The sequence below is a fragment of the Phoenix dactylifera genome, chromosome 11 (genome assembly GCF_051530095.1).
Source record: "Phoenix dactylifera cultivar Ajwa chromosome 11, Ajwa_hap1_PhDact_Kaust_v1.1, whole genome shotgun sequence".
Taxonomy (NCBI): domain Eukaryota; kingdom Viridiplantae; phylum Streptophyta; class Magnoliopsida; order Arecales; family Arecaceae; genus Phoenix; species Phoenix dactylifera.
This window is the reverse complement of record NC_143200.1, coordinates 23,197,949-23,218,058: the sequence shown is the minus strand read 5'-3', so window position 1 is coordinate 23,218,058 and position 20,110 is coordinate 23,197,949. Positions and strand designations below refer to the sequence as shown.

Below are 20,110 nucleotides of genomic sequence, written 5' to 3'. Positions count from 1 at the left end.
TCAAATATAGATACATATCTTTTAATCAGATAAATTTGTATTCACTTTTGTTCTAAACAGATTCAGTATTAGATCGAATATTTGCAAATAAGAATATAACACAAAATTAACGGGATAGTTTAATTTTATGGATAGAAAATTATTCCATTATATATTTTTTAATTCATTTTAAATGTCTTTTGAGTTTTTTAAATAAATAAATAATCATACAGAAGCAAATCATCTGAGCTTTGTTTCGGATCCTAATAATTTTGTTAAAACATCTGATTATTAAGAATGCAAATCATCATATAAAAAATATCATCGCATGGAAAGAAAATTAAACCAAAAATGTGTCCTTGTGACTTATTTTCTTTTGGAGTTTATGATAGCTACATGAAACTAAATAGAATTGTAAGCAAAATCAAATATTTAAATACAGTTCGGGCATTGATGCATGCATATTTTTATATGCTTTTCTTTGAAGGACATGGTTATAACTTGCATCCATATTCAGTAGATTTAGATGCGGAATGATCAAGACGATATTTGATCTATTTTCACCCTAGGGATGGATAGGTACCAGCGACCTGATGCCCAGTCTCATGTCTCCTGGCCTTCCTGATTGTCAAAAATGTGCCGCATTCTTTCCGCCCTCTTTATCAACCATCAATATTACATATTCCCATAATCACAAGATAAAATTATAGTACACAAAAATTATCAAACAAATATACTCGTATATTATGATTTGAGAATATTTTTTACTTATAATACTAAATAGGCTAGTGAAAATGAACTCGGTTGTACGTGAGGGACAACAATGTCTTGAGAAACTCTTTAATTCTTGCAAGGTTTCTTAAACAAGCTAGTTGAGCAGGTATTTCACTTGAAATTAATTACACCAAGCTACCACCAGTCCACCAATTGGAAGTTCCACTCTTACAACCACCAGTGGTTGGTAGAAAGTCTAGCTTGATGGTTCTTTCGACGACTAAAACTCAAGCAAGCTGGAGCAGTCTTTAATTCCCGCTAAAGAGCGTGCAGGATGCTCATTACAGGCGGCAGTGAAATATGTACATAACGAAATCACGCATATAGCTTATTTTCCAACATGGCCCCATCTTATGGAATATGATACAATCAACGGTTGGTGGCAAAGACAATCTTTTGATGGTAATATTGTGCAGTGCGGCTCTGGCTTACGGCACAATGGACCTTCCACAAGAGGGGGGGGGGTGGGGGGGGGTGGGGGGGGTCCAATATCAACTTTTTTTTTAAACATCAGCTAGATTGCTTCAAGAACAACTTATGTCTTATTCACCCTTCAAAATAAGGAGAAACACACCCTCATGGAGGTTTCCTTTTTTTTCCTCATTAAAAGCACGTTACCAATATTGGAGATCATTATGCCTGCGCTCCAAGTTCCAGCCGCAGAGTGTTATTGACGTCATTGGATCCAGGGCCAATAAACTGAATTGGGCCTGCGGAGGTTAAACGGTATTTAATTCAATTTGAAGCAATCCATATCCTACCTCTGCAGAAGCAAGAAAACATACCTGGGCTAATATATCTGTTGCGCAGGGCCCACTCATCTCGCACGGACGCAAACTTTTTAAATGGTGCGCCTGAAAAATTAGAGTTGGTGAGCTCGACGATAGACCAGGTAGAGAGGCAATAGGGAAAAGAGACGGCTTGTGTGTTGGTAAGAGCAGAAGATCTACCTTGAAGCTCCACCATTGCCTTCTTTAGTACAGGCTTGAACTTACCTGCACGTAGGCTCAGAAGTCGTTAAGTCCATAGAAAAAAAAAAAAAAAAAGAATAATACCACAGACATTATTCTAAAACTGCTTCTATAATTACATGTAACCAACCAAGCAACGAATACTTAACCAGACAATAAATTCCTGTGGCGGATTCTCAAACCACCATGAGAAAGGGGAAACTAAGTTTAGCTTAGCGTGAATACCACCATGAGAAAGGGGAAAAGCAAGAGAAAACTACAACCAAGCAAAATTCATTTGGCTTCTATTAATAAAAGATATCAAACACAAATGAAATTATGGCATACTGCCTATATACCCACAATTTTATCATAGTCTTCATATTTTGATAACATATGGTTGAAGATCATGCCTCGCGTCAGGTTATCATGAAAGATCAGTTCTGATGCTTCAGTTCCATAACTTTAAGAGGCCTTTATACCAAGTAAGGTAACTTAATGGAAAGTTTATGCACAAACAATGTACAAAGAGGTTGGACCAATTACCACCGCTCACCATGCAACACAGGAAAAAATTAATATGATCATTTAAGATATTGGTCATTCTATAGAACACTTGATTATAATTGGTTCCATGACATTTTAATCTTTCTAGACATTACTTCTGATGTTGTTGTATCCAAAAAAAAAAAACCCTCAAAAAGCAGCTTTGTATATACAGCCTTGCCAGATTAATTGCCGGTCCCCCTGAATCCACCAGCTTACTCCACATAGGAACAACGTGATTATGCATTGCTAGTTTCCCAATATAATAATTAAGTGGAATGAATCTAACTATACCCTAATTCAGTGCAAGAAAAGCAGAAAGATTTATACGTTCCTCTTTCATTCAGCTTTCATTAGTTTTCACCCTGCAGTTATTTCTGCAGCTACTTTATCACAACTGCAATGATTATTAAACATAAAATCTCAGAAAAGTTATTGCTGACCTAATTAGAAAGTTGTAAATTTATCAATCTACAAAAAACCAAATATCTTCTTATACATAAAGAAACATACTTGTGTTCCAGACTCCTTTAACTAGAGCAGAACTTATAAAAAAGGGGCAAGCATGTCTCATCATGTTGCAAGAAAAATGAGTTTAACACCGATCTTCCTGTAAACTTTCATCTTTTTACTCACCCGGCCAGCCATGCTTTTCCATTATCCCAAGAAAAGCTCAAGGTCAAGTTGCAGGTGAGATATAGCTGTTAACTTAGAACATAGGAGGGAAACTATACACATTATATTGGCAAAACAAATCTAAAAAGGAAAAAAAAAAGTTGAGAGACTCGAGTATGTCAACTAAAAAGAAAGGCATGAACCTTCAGCCACAAGGTACTATCACATACATTGTTACTTTCCTAAAACTCCAAACTCGGGAGCGCATTGCATATGGTCCATTCTATAGGACAAAAATAGAACCCTACACATGCTATGCATGCGAGCCAAATTGGTGGGACGGGATAAAAGAGAGACTGGAGAAGGATAACCAAGAATTTATGGAAAAGCGGAGTCGTTAAAGGCTGGAGTCATACACTTGGGTGTTGGCAATGTAGTGATAGTGCCTAATCTCTCAGAAAACCAGGAATGTAGATTAAAAAAAGGAAAATAAAGAAAAAAAATCTAACGGAATAAAAACAGAAAAGTTGCACATTCACAATACAATAAAAGGAACAGTGATATTTTATCACATACCATGTCTCCTCTCAACATCCATTAATGATGTCAGTGCAGTGCCTCCAACAGTCCATTCCTCAACAGGCGCACACAAGTTACCCACCTAAGCAATGACACCAGAAAAGGGGAGCATTACTGAAATTATATTAGTCCACTGAATGTATAGGGGCGTATTATTCCTACCCATAGATACATAAGATCCTTATCCAATTAACATATAAAAATTGCAAATATGAATAAAGACATACCATCATCATAATTCAAACACAAGTCTACTCCAATTATATTAGAGCAATCCAATGTAAGGTTGTTGAGAGCTTCTAAAAGTCATGTTAGCGAAAAGCAGAAAATAAGGTGTACATCTGGGATGACCTAAATCTTGCTACATAATGTGACAATATGAAGAATATAACATAATAAATTACTGACACAACCTAAGTGTATCTAGATTTTGTAAATGAATAGGCAATCTTGCATCATTGTCCACATAACAGATTTGGCCTAAATGCAAGTCATCAGATGAAGTCTTGATCTAACAAAAGCAAGCTATTACTGAAATTGGCTGCAAGTCATAAATCAGATTGAAACCAACCCCTTCATTTATAAGATGGATGTGTTTGGATCGCGCAAAGTTTTGTATGGTATACCCATATCTCATAAATTGCATAATAATACAAAATCAAGAATATAGCAATAATAAATTGGCGGCAGAATAGAAAACAAAGTACTCTTACTTGTATATAAGCTATCAAAATTAACAGCCATGGTTACAAAGAATGCATACCATGTCCAGATAATAAAACTGGCCTAGAGAGCAAGAAAACCAGGTCAAGTACAAGTCTACCGAAAACAGATCTGATGCAATTTGACTTCAGGTCAAGGATTAGTCTAAGACTTGACCCATAGGCTTCTATGGGTTGGGCCAAAACCAGGATAAGATCATCTGTTTTATAGGCAAGGCTAGAATTTCAGAATAATTTTTTGATTAGTTAAATAGACTACGAAGCTCTTGACAAGATTAACTGGTAAGGATAAACATTCATATATCTTACAGTCAAACTTCATTATTCAATGAATTAACCTATCAAAAGTACTAAATGTGGCACATTCATAGCAAGTGAAAATTCAATGCTAAAGATGGTTGCATCCTCGGAAATGACAAATAGAAAATTGAAGTCAAGGAAAAAAATTATGAAAGTGAGTTAAGAAGTCACTGAGGTAAAATATGTAGTGTTCAGTACATATAAGAAGCTGAATTCAAAGGAGGGTGAGAAAGATAATATCCAGGTAGCAAAAATAAGATCAAAGGTAGAATCTAGACCCCATCGAATACATGGAGTGAAAGCAGTAGAACTACTCATTTAGAACAATGAAATTATGAAACAGTGGCAAAGATATTTCCAGAAAAAGTTGAATGAGAATAATGATAGGGCTACACAAGTTTAGGTGCCTAATAGGGCCATCTTCGATTCCTACATTTTCCACAATTTCATAAGTCAACCTACTGTCAGAAGTTCATGAGAAAAAAATCTTTGATGTAATCAGTCTGAAATCCAGTGAATGGAAACTTCTGATAAGATACATGTCAGCCAACATTCGAAAGTGAATTCAAATCTATGTTTAATGAAATGGATAACATTGATTATGACATCAAATGTTGTGTGCATCAATCTTACAACCAAATGCAGGAAGCCAACATAGTAAATGGATGTGCAATGTTTAGTTACTTGAAGTGGGAGCAGGTATGGAAAGCAGATCCAGCTTCAGGTGGGAAAGTGAAAAATTTGAACAATTTACAGAAGTGCCTATGATGCAGATATGAGACTGAGATTCAAGAGAGGTCCTTAAGCAGGTGCAGCACCCAAGGTAGAATCATAGAAGTTCCTGGCCATCAAGGTGCATTCTTCCATGCTAAAGATAGCATAACATTCTTTACCATAGGCTTTGAGGAGAATTCTCATATTTACTAGTTTATTTTTCTTTATTAATTTAACTTCTTACATTCTGATGAAGCATATCTGTTCCGATCAAGACAAGCAGTGCAGTAAAAATGGTTATTTACATGAAATGGTATAACCAGGTTTCACAAAACATGATTTAGGCTGCATGAAGCAGATGAATTCAAAAATTAAGATAGAATGTCATAGGCACATTTGTTAAACTGAACAATAATAGGTGGTAGATGTAACATACTGAAGAAATGAGACCAGTCTTTCCAGAGTGGAGAAGAGCTCCTGCAGCATAACCCAAAGCATAGCAATATGTCGCATCAAAATTTGTGGGCAAACCACATCTTCCTTCATAACTGCAATATATATCCACATTGCAAAAATCAGAAGCAGAAAGATGGACAAAGGCACTTCTGTTACAGTGGGTTTAAAATGTGATTGATAAGATGCTCCAGATCTATCATTACAAAATTTGCTGATCAGCATGATGATTAGAAATCAAAGAAAATAATTATCTTGGGACAGTCATAATTTAAAAATAACAAAAAATAACCAGTGAGTATTGTGGCTACCCAAAAAAGTGGGATTGCCCTTTAAACTGCTCTGCATATGTTCCCTCTGACTTTCTCTTGTCCAACTCAGTTTCAACCATAGAAATAAGCATTTTTTCAGTTTCAATCTTGGCAACCTAACCATTTCAAATAAGAAGACATGGTACAATAGGCATGAGTATTTGATTCACACAATTTACAAGGATGAGAAACTAAACATGAAACCTAAATACTTCAAGTACCTGTACATTTCCATGTGGATCTCTTTCTAACAACAGTTGTTCCTGGATAGCCTGAGGTAAAAATTCAAAAAGAAGCTGAGATTGATCACTAAGCTTCTTTTTCCACAGTCCCTCCTCGTCAACAACGTCATGAGCTAAGATCTCATTTAGTTCTGCTATAAGTTGCTGAACCTGAAGATAGCAGAATATCATCATTCTCTAATCCAATAATTGTCGGTCTATTAATAACGCAAGACAAGTCCAAGGGGCATTTGGAACCAATCTTAGACTCAAGAAAACTAAAGAAAGTAAAATATGGCATACCTCTGGAATAAAATCAATCAAACCTTCCGGTACAAGAACAACTCCATAATTGTAACCAAGCTCTGCACGCTTGCAGATTATATCAGTAATGAAGTCTGTGACATTTTTGAGTGTTAGCTTCTTGGCAGCCACCTGCAACAAATGATAAATTTCATATGATCATAAAAAACAAACAGAGATGCCCGATAAAATAATTAACAATAGAAAGTCATAATAAAAAACGAACAGAGATGCCCGATAAAATAATTGACAAGACAAAGTCATGAACATGCATTTAAAATCCATGAATGTGAATATATGAAATGAGTTTGCTCATAAGCCATGTATAACGAGCAACCATTTTGGTACTAATGCAACCACTAACCAGAATGTGTTATGGAAAACAGATAAAATGGAATTCATTGGACAGATGCCAGAATATTAGTCAGTGAAACAGCATTTAATGAGTGACTATAAAGCAGATACTCTTAGGACCTATATATACGATATAAAGGATCTAAAACAGATACCAAAAACCTTAAGAAGGTAGAACCACAAAATAATTACATAAATGAAGATATTCAGACATATACCGTGAAAAGCTTTACATAAGAATCAATCATGAAAATGGATCTCTACAAGCCATATCCGGAGGGCTGAAAAGACAACATCAGGCATTGTATGTCCATTCTCAAATTTTCCAAAAAAAGGTGTACGTTGTCAAATTTCAGCAGATACTGAATTTTGGATTGTTGTCTATTTGGCTAGATTCCTCTGTTATTATACTTCATTCTTTTTGGCTATCTCATAGCATTCTGGAAGTGCAATTCCCTAGATTTATTGGCTACAAAAAGATTATAAAATTGAATGTACGGTCTAATACAGATTCAACTATTTGTTTAGTCATTGTGGTACAAAGAAATTAGCCAACCTAAACATTATCATATTACTTCATAATACAAGACCCTCATTTCGAGTTCAGGAAATGCTAGTTAAATAATTATATAAACAAACAATTTCAATAAACTGTGCAATAACCCATTAGGATAAGAAACCGTAGTTAAAATACATGAATTCACTATCAGATCAGACACTGTGCTATCAATTCATTGAGTGCATCATGCATGCTACAAATAAGAGGCTGAAAGAAACATCCAGTGCACTAAATATCTAACAATTTTTAGCATAAAGTTGGCCAAGAATGTCAAAAGTGTCATGAATCAGTACTTCTGAGATATCAGCAAAGCTTAGCTCTCTAATCAATTAAGCACAGGATGAAACAGGCAAAAATGGACAAAAGAAAACTGTCAAACCAGGCATCAAGAATTGAGATAAGCAAGAATATATTAAGGACCTTAACATTAAGAAATTTGAAATAAATTAATTGAACACTTTGACTTAAATTGCAGAATCCGTGATGAGAGCTTGCCAGCAAGTATGGCAATAGAGGGGAAAAAACATTGTCAACTTAAATGATTAAGTCCACAGTCAAAATTAATGTCCATAAAGGTGGTGGCAGGTAAGCCTTGAACTGTAATGTGTATACTTTGGTAAAAACATGATAAATATGAATATGCTTGGATGGGATTTTTGACCAAAGCTTTTGTGTAGCAACAATACATAATTCCACAAATATTAAGAAAATTATATGAAAAAGTAGCCTCTTGTTTAATATCTAAATATTTTCAAACTCCCATGGAACACAAATTGTAGAGCTCCAAATCCCCCAATAGAAAAATTTGGAATTTTCATACACATAGAAACATCATGTAAAATAAATAATACTTGCTCATTACGAGTTTTAACAGTAATCAAAGCTTTATACATACACAACATGCATTAAGATGCAGCTTAAGAACCCCACAAGCTTCTCTATGCATTGTGTTCTGCTTCAATTCATACAACTAACCCAAGTCTAGCTACAGTTATAAGTGCCTTGCATCAAGGCATGAGGCGAGACAGCCTCAAAGACACCCTTGTAAACATTGATTGGACCGAGGCAAGTTTAAATATGGATTATGAAAACCTGTAGCATGGCAGCACATTGTGATGCAAAGTTATATATTCTCAAATAGTTCACTTAAAATAAAATCTGCAAGAAAACAAGAAAATCACCTCTTCTCCAATGATAGTAATATTTGGATGTGTTTGTAAAGCACACTCCAATGTGATGTGAGAAGCAGCACGTCCCATAAGCCTTACAACTGCAGAAGCAATAAACATTTCAAGGTTTGCTTACAGGAGCAAATAACTGGCTTTGTGAATATTCGGCATAGAAAACAGGGCATTTGCCAATAACCCTGATCATATGAAAATTGTTTCAAAACCCAGCAAATCTACGTTCAATGGTTTTTCACTACATAACAAAAAAAAAACTGAGAACGAGAAATTTGAACATATCGGAATGAAAAGACTCGAAGACTAGCTACTAATATGAGCAGCTAAACAGCACAGCAATTGCCTAAATTAACTAGTTATGAAAAATGTGAAAAACTTCTGCATGTTGAACATTAAATTAGCCCAGCCTAAGGAAAGATGAGTACTCAGTCCGGGCACATGATTCTGCCTTACACAAGTGATTAACTGCAAACCTTTAATATAAGGTATATAGCAATAATAATCAAGAACATAAACACAAGCAGACCTAACTATGAGGCCACATTTTACTAGCCATTAGTTCCTATAAAGAAAGGCCAATCTGCATAAATATCAGCCACAAGTAGTAAGCCGTATATTGAAAATGTTTCAGTAGCTAACACCAAAGCAGCTTGAAAAACATGTTATTAACTTTGTAGTTATCAATAATGAAGAAGCTTACAGTGGTAATATTTCCCAGTTGACCGAGCATCTGTCATAACATTTCCTATCATTTCAGCATATATCTGCAAAGCAAGAAACAAGCCCCACAATGTGCAGTAAGGACATCAACAACGTGAGAAACACAAGACGGCCACGAGTCTAGGAGGATAGTCATTGCATAGTTGAAGTAATGAAAAGAAAATCGTGCATGTCCTGCTAGAAAGATTAATATTTGCACCTCTTATATGATCGAATTCAAGACCGTACTTCCAACTATGTGACAACAAAAGTTGCACATTGCACATGTTTTTGTGCATGTTTGTAACATGCATCTGTAAGTGAAGACAAAAGCATAGTAGTCAATGACTTTAAATTCATTTGTCACCAACTAGATGGAAGGTTGAGGATCAGAAACATCACAATGACATCACATGCTGCCTTTTATTCTCATTTACACAAATCCACCTCCCAAGAACACGATGCCTTTCTTAAGAGAGGACAACAATTACCAAAAGACAGGTTATTCCCTATCCAGTTTTCTCAATTACACATACAGAACCACTCAGCTTCCCAACAAGAGTACAGAGAAAACATTCCTAGTCTAATAAATATTTGATGATCAATCTACATATTCTAAAAACAAAAATGATTTCTTGAAGTAATACATGGGAGAGGAATGAAGAAATATACTTAGAACTCGTGGGATTATGGAGCTCAAGAACCTATAAAGAGGACTTCAAGTCAAGTATCACAGATTTGGTCACGATTCTTGAATTCATTATTTAAGAGGTCCAATCTACTCTACAATTCCCTCCCTCCTTGAGTTTAAAGTCTCACGAAGCTTAGGAAAAGAAATCCCTTTCTTAACTTATTTTTCAAAATTAAAGCAAATCAATAAAGAGCCAAAGAATTACAAAAAGCAGCTGTTTATGTATGAAATGTTGCTACAAACAAGTCCCAAACCAACCCTGATCACGTCAGTTCCAAGTGAAACTAAAAAAATTCAGTCTTCATTTGGGAGTTTAACCACTCTCAGAAGCAGCTCATATCAACCATGAACTTGAATCTTTCAAAACAAGCGTACAGCAAATATTTGACAGAACTTGCTAAAGATCAATATCTTTGCAGATATAAATGCAATAATAATAATAATAGAAGCCCGACAAGATATACGCAGAAGTTGAAGACAAAACAATGCTTCTACTAACAACTCACTGCACAACAAAACATGAGGAAAAATGTAGGATTAGAGAGTAAACATGTTCGCAAACTAAATCCTTTGGAAGAATGGTGGTAGCTAAGTAAGATATCCAATCATAATAACAGCCTCGACTCAAGTTCTGTATTAAAAAGGTAAATGATACAATAAAATCATGTTACTACCTGACATGATCCTATTTCCACTAAATTATAAAAGTGAAACCTTGTACAAGCACTTTGGGATTGATCTGGCATAAACAGAATATAAAGAAACCCTTCTCGACCAACATTGTTGAGATTGAGATCGTAAATCGTAAAGGGGGTTGGACTGCATCAGATTGTTGATTGAACCGTGAATCCTACGATCTTTCCAGATTTCTTTGAAGAATACAAAAAAATAAAAAAAAGTAAACCACAAGTCAAAGAAACAGGAGAAATCTTGTTATCAGTAAGAAATTTGCTGTTTAACAGCAGTGTTTAGCACAGTAAAGAGAAATAACAGGGTTGAGGAGAGTTGAAAAGAGAGAAAAGACAAGTCAAATAAAAGAATAAGAAAGAAAGGAAAAGAAGCCTGCAGCAAGTTATTACATTAGTCTTCCTCATATAAAACTTAATCCAATCAACTTCGCGCAGATGGATACCAACCCTCTTATAATGGGTTAGAATTGGACTCCTTTCCTTCTCTTTGACTCCAAAATTGATATAACTGAACGAACCAGATCTTGGAATGATAGACATCAGAATTCTTCATATTAGGACACTAGGAAGCCAGCTAGTCACTTATTTACATCTCAATTTAATTCAAGGGCTCATTTGGTTCGTGGAAAGCATTCTCTCCTAAGAATATGATTTCTGAAAAGTAGATTCTTGAAAAGAGGATGCCTGAAAAAATACTTTTGGCATGTTTGGTTGACAATAGGAAAGTGACAGATTTTCAGAATGCTTATGTTTGATTGACCATCCACTTTTTTGCAAAAGTTATGTGTAATTCCTATTATACCCTTAATAAAAATTAGGTCTTTAATGCTGAAGGGCTTTTTTGGGAAAAAATAAAATGGAGTGATTCCCGGCTCACGGAAAAGTAACTTTTCCATGTTTCTCATGGGAAAGACTTTCCCATGAAACGTGGAAATCATATTCCCATGGGAATACAACTTTTCCGTCTCTCTTCTTTGAAAACTTCAACCAAACAAGAGGCATCCCATTACTTTCCCGTTGACCACACTTCCTCCTTCTTTTCCCGCGAACCAAACAAGCCCCAAATAAAACTCTTTAAACGGGAAACTAAATCAAGAAAATGTGCATCCAAAACTCCTTTAAATCATCCTAAAAATTAGCTAAATAATATCAATAGCAATCTGACAAAAATCCATCTAAAAGGAACAAAATAATTTTTGGATGGCCAGTTTACTCTTCATGCATGAGATGGGGGAGGCATCATTCCAATCATGCATGAGGTGCACAAACAGCTGGTTTAGGTGAAAGGAATGATCCAATAGACTGGATGATCTACAATTTGCATCAGATGATCTAAAGTTCAATTATCAGATCCTTTCCGAAAACAATCCAGATCATGGATTGCCCAATCATAGCAACACACCAACACCATTCTAGATTATTGAAATTTGCAAGATATTAACCATGGTTTGGACATTCATCTTAATCAACTTAAAAATAAACCATATATCCAAAAAAATATAAGACCACTCTAAGATATCAAAGCTCTATCTCCCATTAATTACGGAATATCTACACAATTTCCAAAAGGAAACCAAATTGATAACTATGCAACTCAAAAATGTAAAACAATCCATAAGGCATACATAATAAAAGGCAATTCATAATTAAGAATGATAAATAATGAAATTATGAGAGGAAAATTTATAAAACAGTCTTGGCCACATTAGAGGATACAAAGTGCAGCTTTAATGACAGTGTAGTTAGAGCAGAAAACGCAACCAAACTTTGCAACAAGAGATTCCCAAGAAATCCCTATTAGCTATATAGACTCATATGAATGTTTGTATCCATTTTTACCCTTATATTTGGAATCATAATAGGGGTACTAGTAATTGTATGGTTAGAAAGAGAAATATCTGCAACGATACAACAATGTATTGGGCCTAAATATGCTGGTCCGTTGGGAATTCTTCAAGCTCTAGTAGATGGGACTAAATTACTTTTTAAGGAGGACCTACTCCTATCTAGAGAGGATATTCGTGATCATGTTCATGGATTAACGAAAATGTGCAAAAGCTCTATTTGCCTCTGCCATTCTATGAGTCGCTTCCTTTTTGTGTATGGCATCGCCACTCCCTTGGGCAGCATTTACTAATTCGGAACTTAATTTGAAAGCCATATTTCGACCCGAACATTTTCGAGGGGCTGGTTCTATTATACAAACAAATTAAAAGGTAGAGGCTAATGACTATTTTAGGACCAAATAAGGTAGGATGTAGCGGAGACAAAACTCTGGTGTGAAAGGCCATCATTTAATACCATAAGGAACTTAACATCATGAGATATTTTGTAGAACAAAATTGGTCAAAGTAGAGAACATGTAAATGTAACATGAATTATGTCAAGATACGGACGTTGAGGTGCATATGTGGTTAAACTGAAGGGAAAAAAACATGGATGTATGAAAGGGAGCAAAAACCATCTAAGAATGGTTTATATCTATCTAGTGTAGGCCGAAATGGCCCCTATAAGGAGGGTACCCCAATCTAGTTGGTGATCAAAAACGAAGATGCTAGAGCAAACTCAGAAGAATGCGGGGTGATGATACAAGGCGAATTTCCTTTTTAGGAGGTGGCAGCATTGTACAAAAAAAGATAGATTAATGCCAACTCAACATTAGCAACACAAGGTTTGTTCTAGTTTAACAATGTAGAAATCTAGTTGATCGTCATTCCATGATACCTCAAACAACTAGCTTTGTCCCATCTATTTAGAGTCCAAATAATTGATCATTGTGTGATCCAATCTAGTTTGCATATGTTCTGTGACCAGCAGAAGACCAGGCCTACATATATATTCTTAACCAAGGTTTTGAATATCGGCAGGATGGCGGGGCATCCCACCATCTCAAAGTGTTCGGACAGGGCACTGTCCTAAGTGTCGAGAAGGGATGAAGTAGAAAATGGATTAGGACGAGACAAGACAACCGTTGTCCAAGTGTTGGGACCCAAGGTGTCCCATTCCAATAAATCCCAGGACAGCCCCATCCTACAGTATGTAAAACCTTGTTATTAACTAACGCATCTTTGGCAACAACGATTCCACAATGAGACCTAAACGACTAGTTGACCAGTAAGAGTCTAATTAGTGATTATGAAATTCATACTCATACAACTGAGAAGAAACCTTTAAGGTTCTCAAACTTGAAAAGTGTCTACTACTAGAGGAAGAATAGAAGGTTCAATATAGAAAAATACATCTAGTAATGAGAATTATATTAAAACCCAAACAGCCAAAATAGAAAACAATCCGCTGTAATAAATTTGTAAGAGTTTGATGAATTTTATCTAAAACCAAAAACTCAACAATACCACCAACTTCAGTTGACCAAATAGGTTCAGCTTCAGAAAATTTGGGGGTTTGTTTTATACTATCAGCTGAAATTTAGGAAAAAATAAATGCCAAAACCTTATAAAAAATAAAAAAAGAAAGATAAAAAGGTCAAGAAAATTAACGGCATTTTTTTTGAAGTATAGTGGGTTGTTTAAATCCTTTTGGTGTACTAATTCATTGGTTTGCCATTGGGACAACAGAAAAAAATGGAAATACTAGATAATTCACATATCCTTAAAAAATGAATGATATATAAATATCTATGAGATTTGGACTTCAAGATAGCCAAACTCACATTAAAAGATTACATTTCCTATGATCTCTTAGAACATAGCTTTGCAATGCTTACAGATCTTCTCATAACTCACTTCGCAATGCTTACAAATCTTCTCATAACTCACTCTAGAATATATATGGCACTTTTATGGCTGAAAATTATAAAAATGAAGGTCTTTCATGTATTGTGCATGGCCCCACTGTGGAACTAAAAAGCTTCCCCTCTATAGCATGGTATAGGCCCACATCAGAGTCGTGGGGAAAACTAAAAAATCTTGATCTTATCACTCATTGGTGAGTAATTATTGCACCTGATTAGATGGCATTTGATTCATTCTTTCACAAAACATAAATGATATGATTTTAACGCAATTATATCATAGCCGATGTATCATATGCATACCATCATCTGTTCTAGATTATAGTGGCAATATTTTTCGTGTTTTAGCTATAGTTAATGGATACATGTATAGATAACTGATACTGGGATTTGTCAGTTCATACTAAAACATAAATCCCTAGTACTTTGGAAGCTCTAAAGGATTTATTACCATCTTCGTCTTGCTAAGTTGAGGAAACAAGGTGGGAGAAGAATCCAAAAACAAAAAGTACGAATATCATCGTAGAAAGAGGGATCATGACCATATTTATTTTTGATAACTCTAGTAAAAGACCTAAAAGTTAAGTTGTGAATAGTCTTAATTCCTTTAGAAATTTCTCTCACTAGGAAAAAAAGGAAGAAAAGAAGACTCACCAAATTCCAGCTATGCTCATATAGTAAAGTTCTCTAATATGCAGGTGAGTCAAAACTGCACTAAGAAGTGAGAGACCTAAAAACTCCAACTTATGCTATTCAAAATAGTAGGGACTGCAGATTTGAGCGAAACAAGATGAAAGCTAATCAAAGGATATATACCCATAACAAAACCACAAAATTGCATGGAGAATAAAGCTACAGCAGTTGGCATTTGGCAAGGATTCAACGTCAGGCATGAGCATCATGCCAATCAATTTAAAAATATGGGTATAACAGGCACTTGTCTTGGGACATGAACACTCAAACACCCACATTAGGAGAGTATAACTATATAGTTATAACATCAAGATATAGCAAACGAAAGACAGAGGGGAGAAAGGGAAGTTCAAAAGAAATTGACCTTGCAAGCTGTGTCAAATCCAAAACTTGTTGGAACCTCCTTGCATTTGAGATCTCCATCAATTGTCTTTGGGCATCCAATAACCCGAGCTTTCATATTCTTTGCCCTATTTAACCCCATAAGACAAATGGTGAAAACTTCAAATTAAGAACAATAATAACAGAGAATTAGAACACCAATATTACTAATCAAGCATGGGGAAATAAATGAAGTAGCATAGTCAATTGAAATGTGCTCTAGCATTGTACCTAAAATTTTCAGCGAGAAGGCATGCATTGGTATTTGAGTCATCTCCACCAATCACAACAAGTCCATCCAAATCAAGTTTCAAGGCTGTCTCTTCAGCTTGCTTAAACTGATGCATATGAACATACAAGAGCATCAGTCAGTTAAAAAATGAGAAGAATGAAAATTTAAAATCACATAAACAGGGTAAAAATGGCTCACAATAGATACTGCATTTATTCAAGAGGTATTTGTAGATACATATAGACAATAAGCACCTGTTCTGGAGTTTCAATTTTGTCCCTTCCACTGCAGATCATATCAAATCCACCCTATTTTCATATCAAAACCACAAAATTGAAGTCAAATAACTTACTTCCAAAAAAAATAAAAAAAAGACGCAATTATAAACTACATAAAGGTCATTACTGTTTAAGTAAATGCTTGCATGAAACAAGTGTGCAATGAATCAGAACGTACTGGGTGCTACCTGGCTAAATATTTGTATGCATAGGCCACCAACTAGACTGTAACTCAACAGTCAAACAGCTGATTAGCATTCATAGCATGATAGCACATGGTGTTGTATCAACAGAACCACTAGCACAAATAGGCATGAACAAATATGGAGCACCACCACAATTACCGTTATGGAATGTTAAGATGAGCAAATTTTATCTGAGGACTATGTTGAATAATGCAAGAGTACGCTTGCTTCTGATACTCCGTAGTTTTACCTTGATTACAAATACATCATGTCTTTCCATATACACTTTAATAGTTTAGTTTCCGTGCTGCCTTCTCAAAGAATTTTACGTTCAAACAATAACTTTCGCAATCTAGAAGTGAATATTTTCCCTTCCTCTCCAACCAATGTATGTTACTTTTCACTTCAATAAAAGCACCCATTATTAATTCACACTTCTTCGATGTTTATCATCTAGCCCCTTTGGTTTTCACAGCAATACTCACATGTCATGCCAACTTAAAACAATCATGGCCAGTCCCAATCATGATAAGAAAGGTAAAAGTTTGTCATTAGGTTCACAGCCAGTTGTTAAAAAAAAAAAAATCCAAACTATCAAATGGATCCAAATTCGATATTCACAACTGCAGGTGCATCACTTGTTTTATCTAAAGGTAGTGCTAAATAGAAATGCTTGGAAAAAGAGGATTAACAAAGCCTATCCAAAAAAATGGGGAAAAAATCTTGATGGTTGTGGTCAAGGTAAGCCTATACCGAACCGGTGCCGACGGGCACCGGTACGGTACAGTGTATAAAAACAGTTCCGATCCAAATTGGGTCGGAATCGATTGGTTCCATACTAGTACCGGTGCGAACCGGGCCGGTTCGCGTCAGTACAAGCCGAGTCCAAAAACATTTTCCCCGTGCGCCCACGCGGGGAAGAGCGCCCACGCGGTTGGAGCCCGCGTGGGCCTCTTATGCCACAGAGTGGCATTTAACTTTTTTTTTGGGAAACGCGCGCGGACGCGCGAGCGGACAACGCGTGCCCGCGCCCGATTCCCCGCGCAGGGACCGGGACCGCGCCCGCGCCCGATTCCCCGCGCAGGGCACCATGCCCATGCGGGCTGCCAGCCCCAGCCCGCGTGGGCCATTTAATGCCACAGAATGGCATGAAATGCCACTCTGTGGCATTTGATGCGTCCGCGAGGACGCGCGCGGACGCGGTATTTTTTTTTTGGGAAATCACGCGCAAACGCGCGCCCGCGCGCGGTTCCCCGCACGGGGCACCGTGCCCACGCCAGCCCGCGTGGGCCAAGTGGCATTAAATGCCACTCCGTGGCATTTGACGCGTCCGCGCGCAACGCGTTGTTTTTTTTTTATGTCCGCGCGCGCGGGGCTCCAGTTCGGTACCGGTACCGAACCGGAACCGTACCGGTGCCGGTACTCACCGGTACGCCGGTACGGTCGATCCGGCGAACCTTGGTTGTGGTCATGGTTGCCATACCACCTGAAATAGCCTTTTCAAAATGTAAGTAAATTATGGAATATGAATCCAATTTATCCACTAATAAATTAAAAAGTACTTTATCTTATTCATAATTTCTCCCAATAAATCATGCTACTTTTGCTTTTCTTGCTCATAAATGTGTTGGATTTTGTTGAGAAAAGTTGTCCATTAATTGATGGCTCACTGTTGTGATTGTCTTGTTGATTGCTTCATAACTTCCATAACTTTTTTATGGATTGGTCGTCAAGCAAGCAACTCAAGGTGATGGTGCATGTCCCTTTTGATTACTAAATATGCCCAAACAAGTCCGATGACTAGTGGATGGCAAAAGGATTACACTATTGTTCCATTTTCTACTTATTTAACTCAGTATGTTGTAAACTCATAAACCTCCATGGAGTTTCCAACAATATAACTGGCCATTCACAGATTACAAAGACCCAAACCTAGACTCATATTCCTATCAAATGCTTCATAATAAGATTACTTATCATGTTTGCTGATAAGGCTTAAATATGAATATAGGCTAGTCTGGCTCTACTGTACATTAAGGAAGAGAATTACAGTTACGAGTTGGATTTAGGGCTGAAAGCAGTGGGATTTCAGATTGCAGAATATAACCATCACCAATCATTATGAACCATCACCAAGCTTATTGGAGGCAACTGAGCCTCACAATGTCAAACCAACAACAGGGAGCAAATCTATTGTATTTTATTGGCATCATAATACTTAGGTACAATATTTAGGCACAATGGCATTCCTTATAAACCATAAGCTTTACTTTGCACAGACTAATCCTCTTTTTTTTTCTTCAGTTTTTTTTCTCTATTTAAACTTACAGATTCTGGACAACAGTAACAAAAAAAGCTAAACATCTATTAAAAAGCAAGAAAGAAAGAAAGACCACGAATACTCCTATCCAAAACTAGGTTAGAAAAATCAGCATCATCATTCCTCAAACATATTTTTTCATCCATAAGATTATTGTCTAATCAAGGTAAGCACGTGTGAATAGTATATTAATTTGAAATTCAAGAGAGAGAAGGGGAAAAACGGTCTATAAACCCTGTAGCATAGAAAGATGCGGTTGGTTAATCCAGAACTATTAGGGCGAGCCAGATACCTGATTTCTATAAGGATAGATGTACTCTGAAGTGAGCTCCATGTATTTGCATTTCATGATCCCTGCTGGACCTCCTTTGAATCCGTACAGCGTGCTCCCCTTGGCTCGATCCTGCAAGTAATCTACCATGACGACAAAAAAGATGAGGAAACCAAGAAATTAATCCATCACACAATCAACCAAAAGCACACAAAAAAAAAAAAAAAATCATCCATGACCACAAAAGGATAAAGAAAGAAATCAATCAATCAATAAGGGGTAAAAATCCAAAAGAAACAATGAAACGAAGCGCTCACCAAAGATCCCAGAGATGACATTGTGCCCACCGGGAGCCTGGCCTCCAGAGAGCACCACTCCGACCTTAAGACTCCCAGCCATCTCCGAAGGAGCGGAACCCGTCGGAACTAGCGTAGCGGAGGGCTGGCCGAAAAGATTAGGAAACAGCTTCTTGATCTCATCTGCAATCGATATCGTCACAAGCATGACAATCAAAACACAGACCATCATTGGCCTCAGATCGATCGATATAGATCTCAATCAAGTCATAAGGGGGAGAGGGAAAACAAGGGAGACAGATACCGGGGTTCCCGGCGGCGGAGCTCAGAGGGCCGTCCACGATCTTGAAGGGTCCCCTAACGACGGAGGGGAGGGGGAGGGAGTGGTTGAGGCGGCTAGTCTGCACCTCGCTGTACACCGCCGTGAGGCGGCCGGGCGACGGCCCCTTGCCACCGTTGGCGAGGATGGAGTTCGCAGCCATCCGCGGAGATCGAGAAGGATGATGAGATAAGAGCAAGCAACGGAGAAGAGATATCACTTTGTATAGTGTGCTTACGGTCCTTTTATAGCAGGGGGAGAGGGAGCAGGGTGGGATCGGTTAGGGTTATCGTCACGGATTTATCCGACGTTATATGATCAGGATTCAGGGGGACGGTGCGACAAGAAAGGTGCGGCCGTCGTCTCGATGCGAGGGCGGATCCCGATCTTCTTCTGGAACGAAGACACGCGGAACGAACGAGCGAGGCGTTTGAAGTCCGAACCGATCCTGGTGAGGCCGTGAATGGTTTTGGGTGGATCGGTGGGCGGGTGTGTGGGTCCGTGGCCGGTCGGGGTGAAAGGACGGCATGACCCCGTTTTGATTTCGGGCTGGTTAAAGGTGGCACGTTCATTATCGCACGTATCATCTCCTCTGCTGCTGTAATGCCGCCGTTTGTCTTGCTGACGAGTATTCACCTGAGCGTCTCAATCACTTTTCTTTTGACGAATGTAATATCTTATTATCTACTTAATTTTTATTATCATTTTACGATCAGCTTCCTTGTGGAGGTCAAATAAGTG

General features: G+C 37.2%; 1 protein-coding gene across 1 annotated transcript; it reads right to left on the bottom strand.

The window, feature by feature from the left end:
- Positions 1-805: 805 nt before the first annotated feature.
- On the bottom strand, positions 806-19,825 carry LOC103718504 (pyrophosphate--fructose 6-phosphate 1-phosphotransferase subunit beta). The gene is made up of 16 exons (XM_039128154.3): positions 19,355-19,825; positions 19,072-19,233; positions 18,776-18,897; positions 15,955-16,008; positions 15,700-15,806; positions 15,452-15,557; positions 9,265-9,328; positions 8,562-8,650; positions 6,468-6,599; positions 6,165-6,335; positions 5,944-6,059; positions 5,616-5,727; positions 3,441-3,525; positions 1,704-1,748; positions 1,539-1,607; positions 806-1,463 (listed from the first exon to the last, which is right to left on the bottom strand). Exons 1-16 carry the CDS (start codon positions 19,530-19,532, stop codon positions 1,387-1,389), a joined length of 1,689 nt encoding a protein of 562 aa, XP_038984082.1. The 5' UTR covers positions 19,533-19,825; the 3' UTR covers positions 806-1,386.
- Positions 19,826-20,110: the final 285 nt, after the last annotated feature.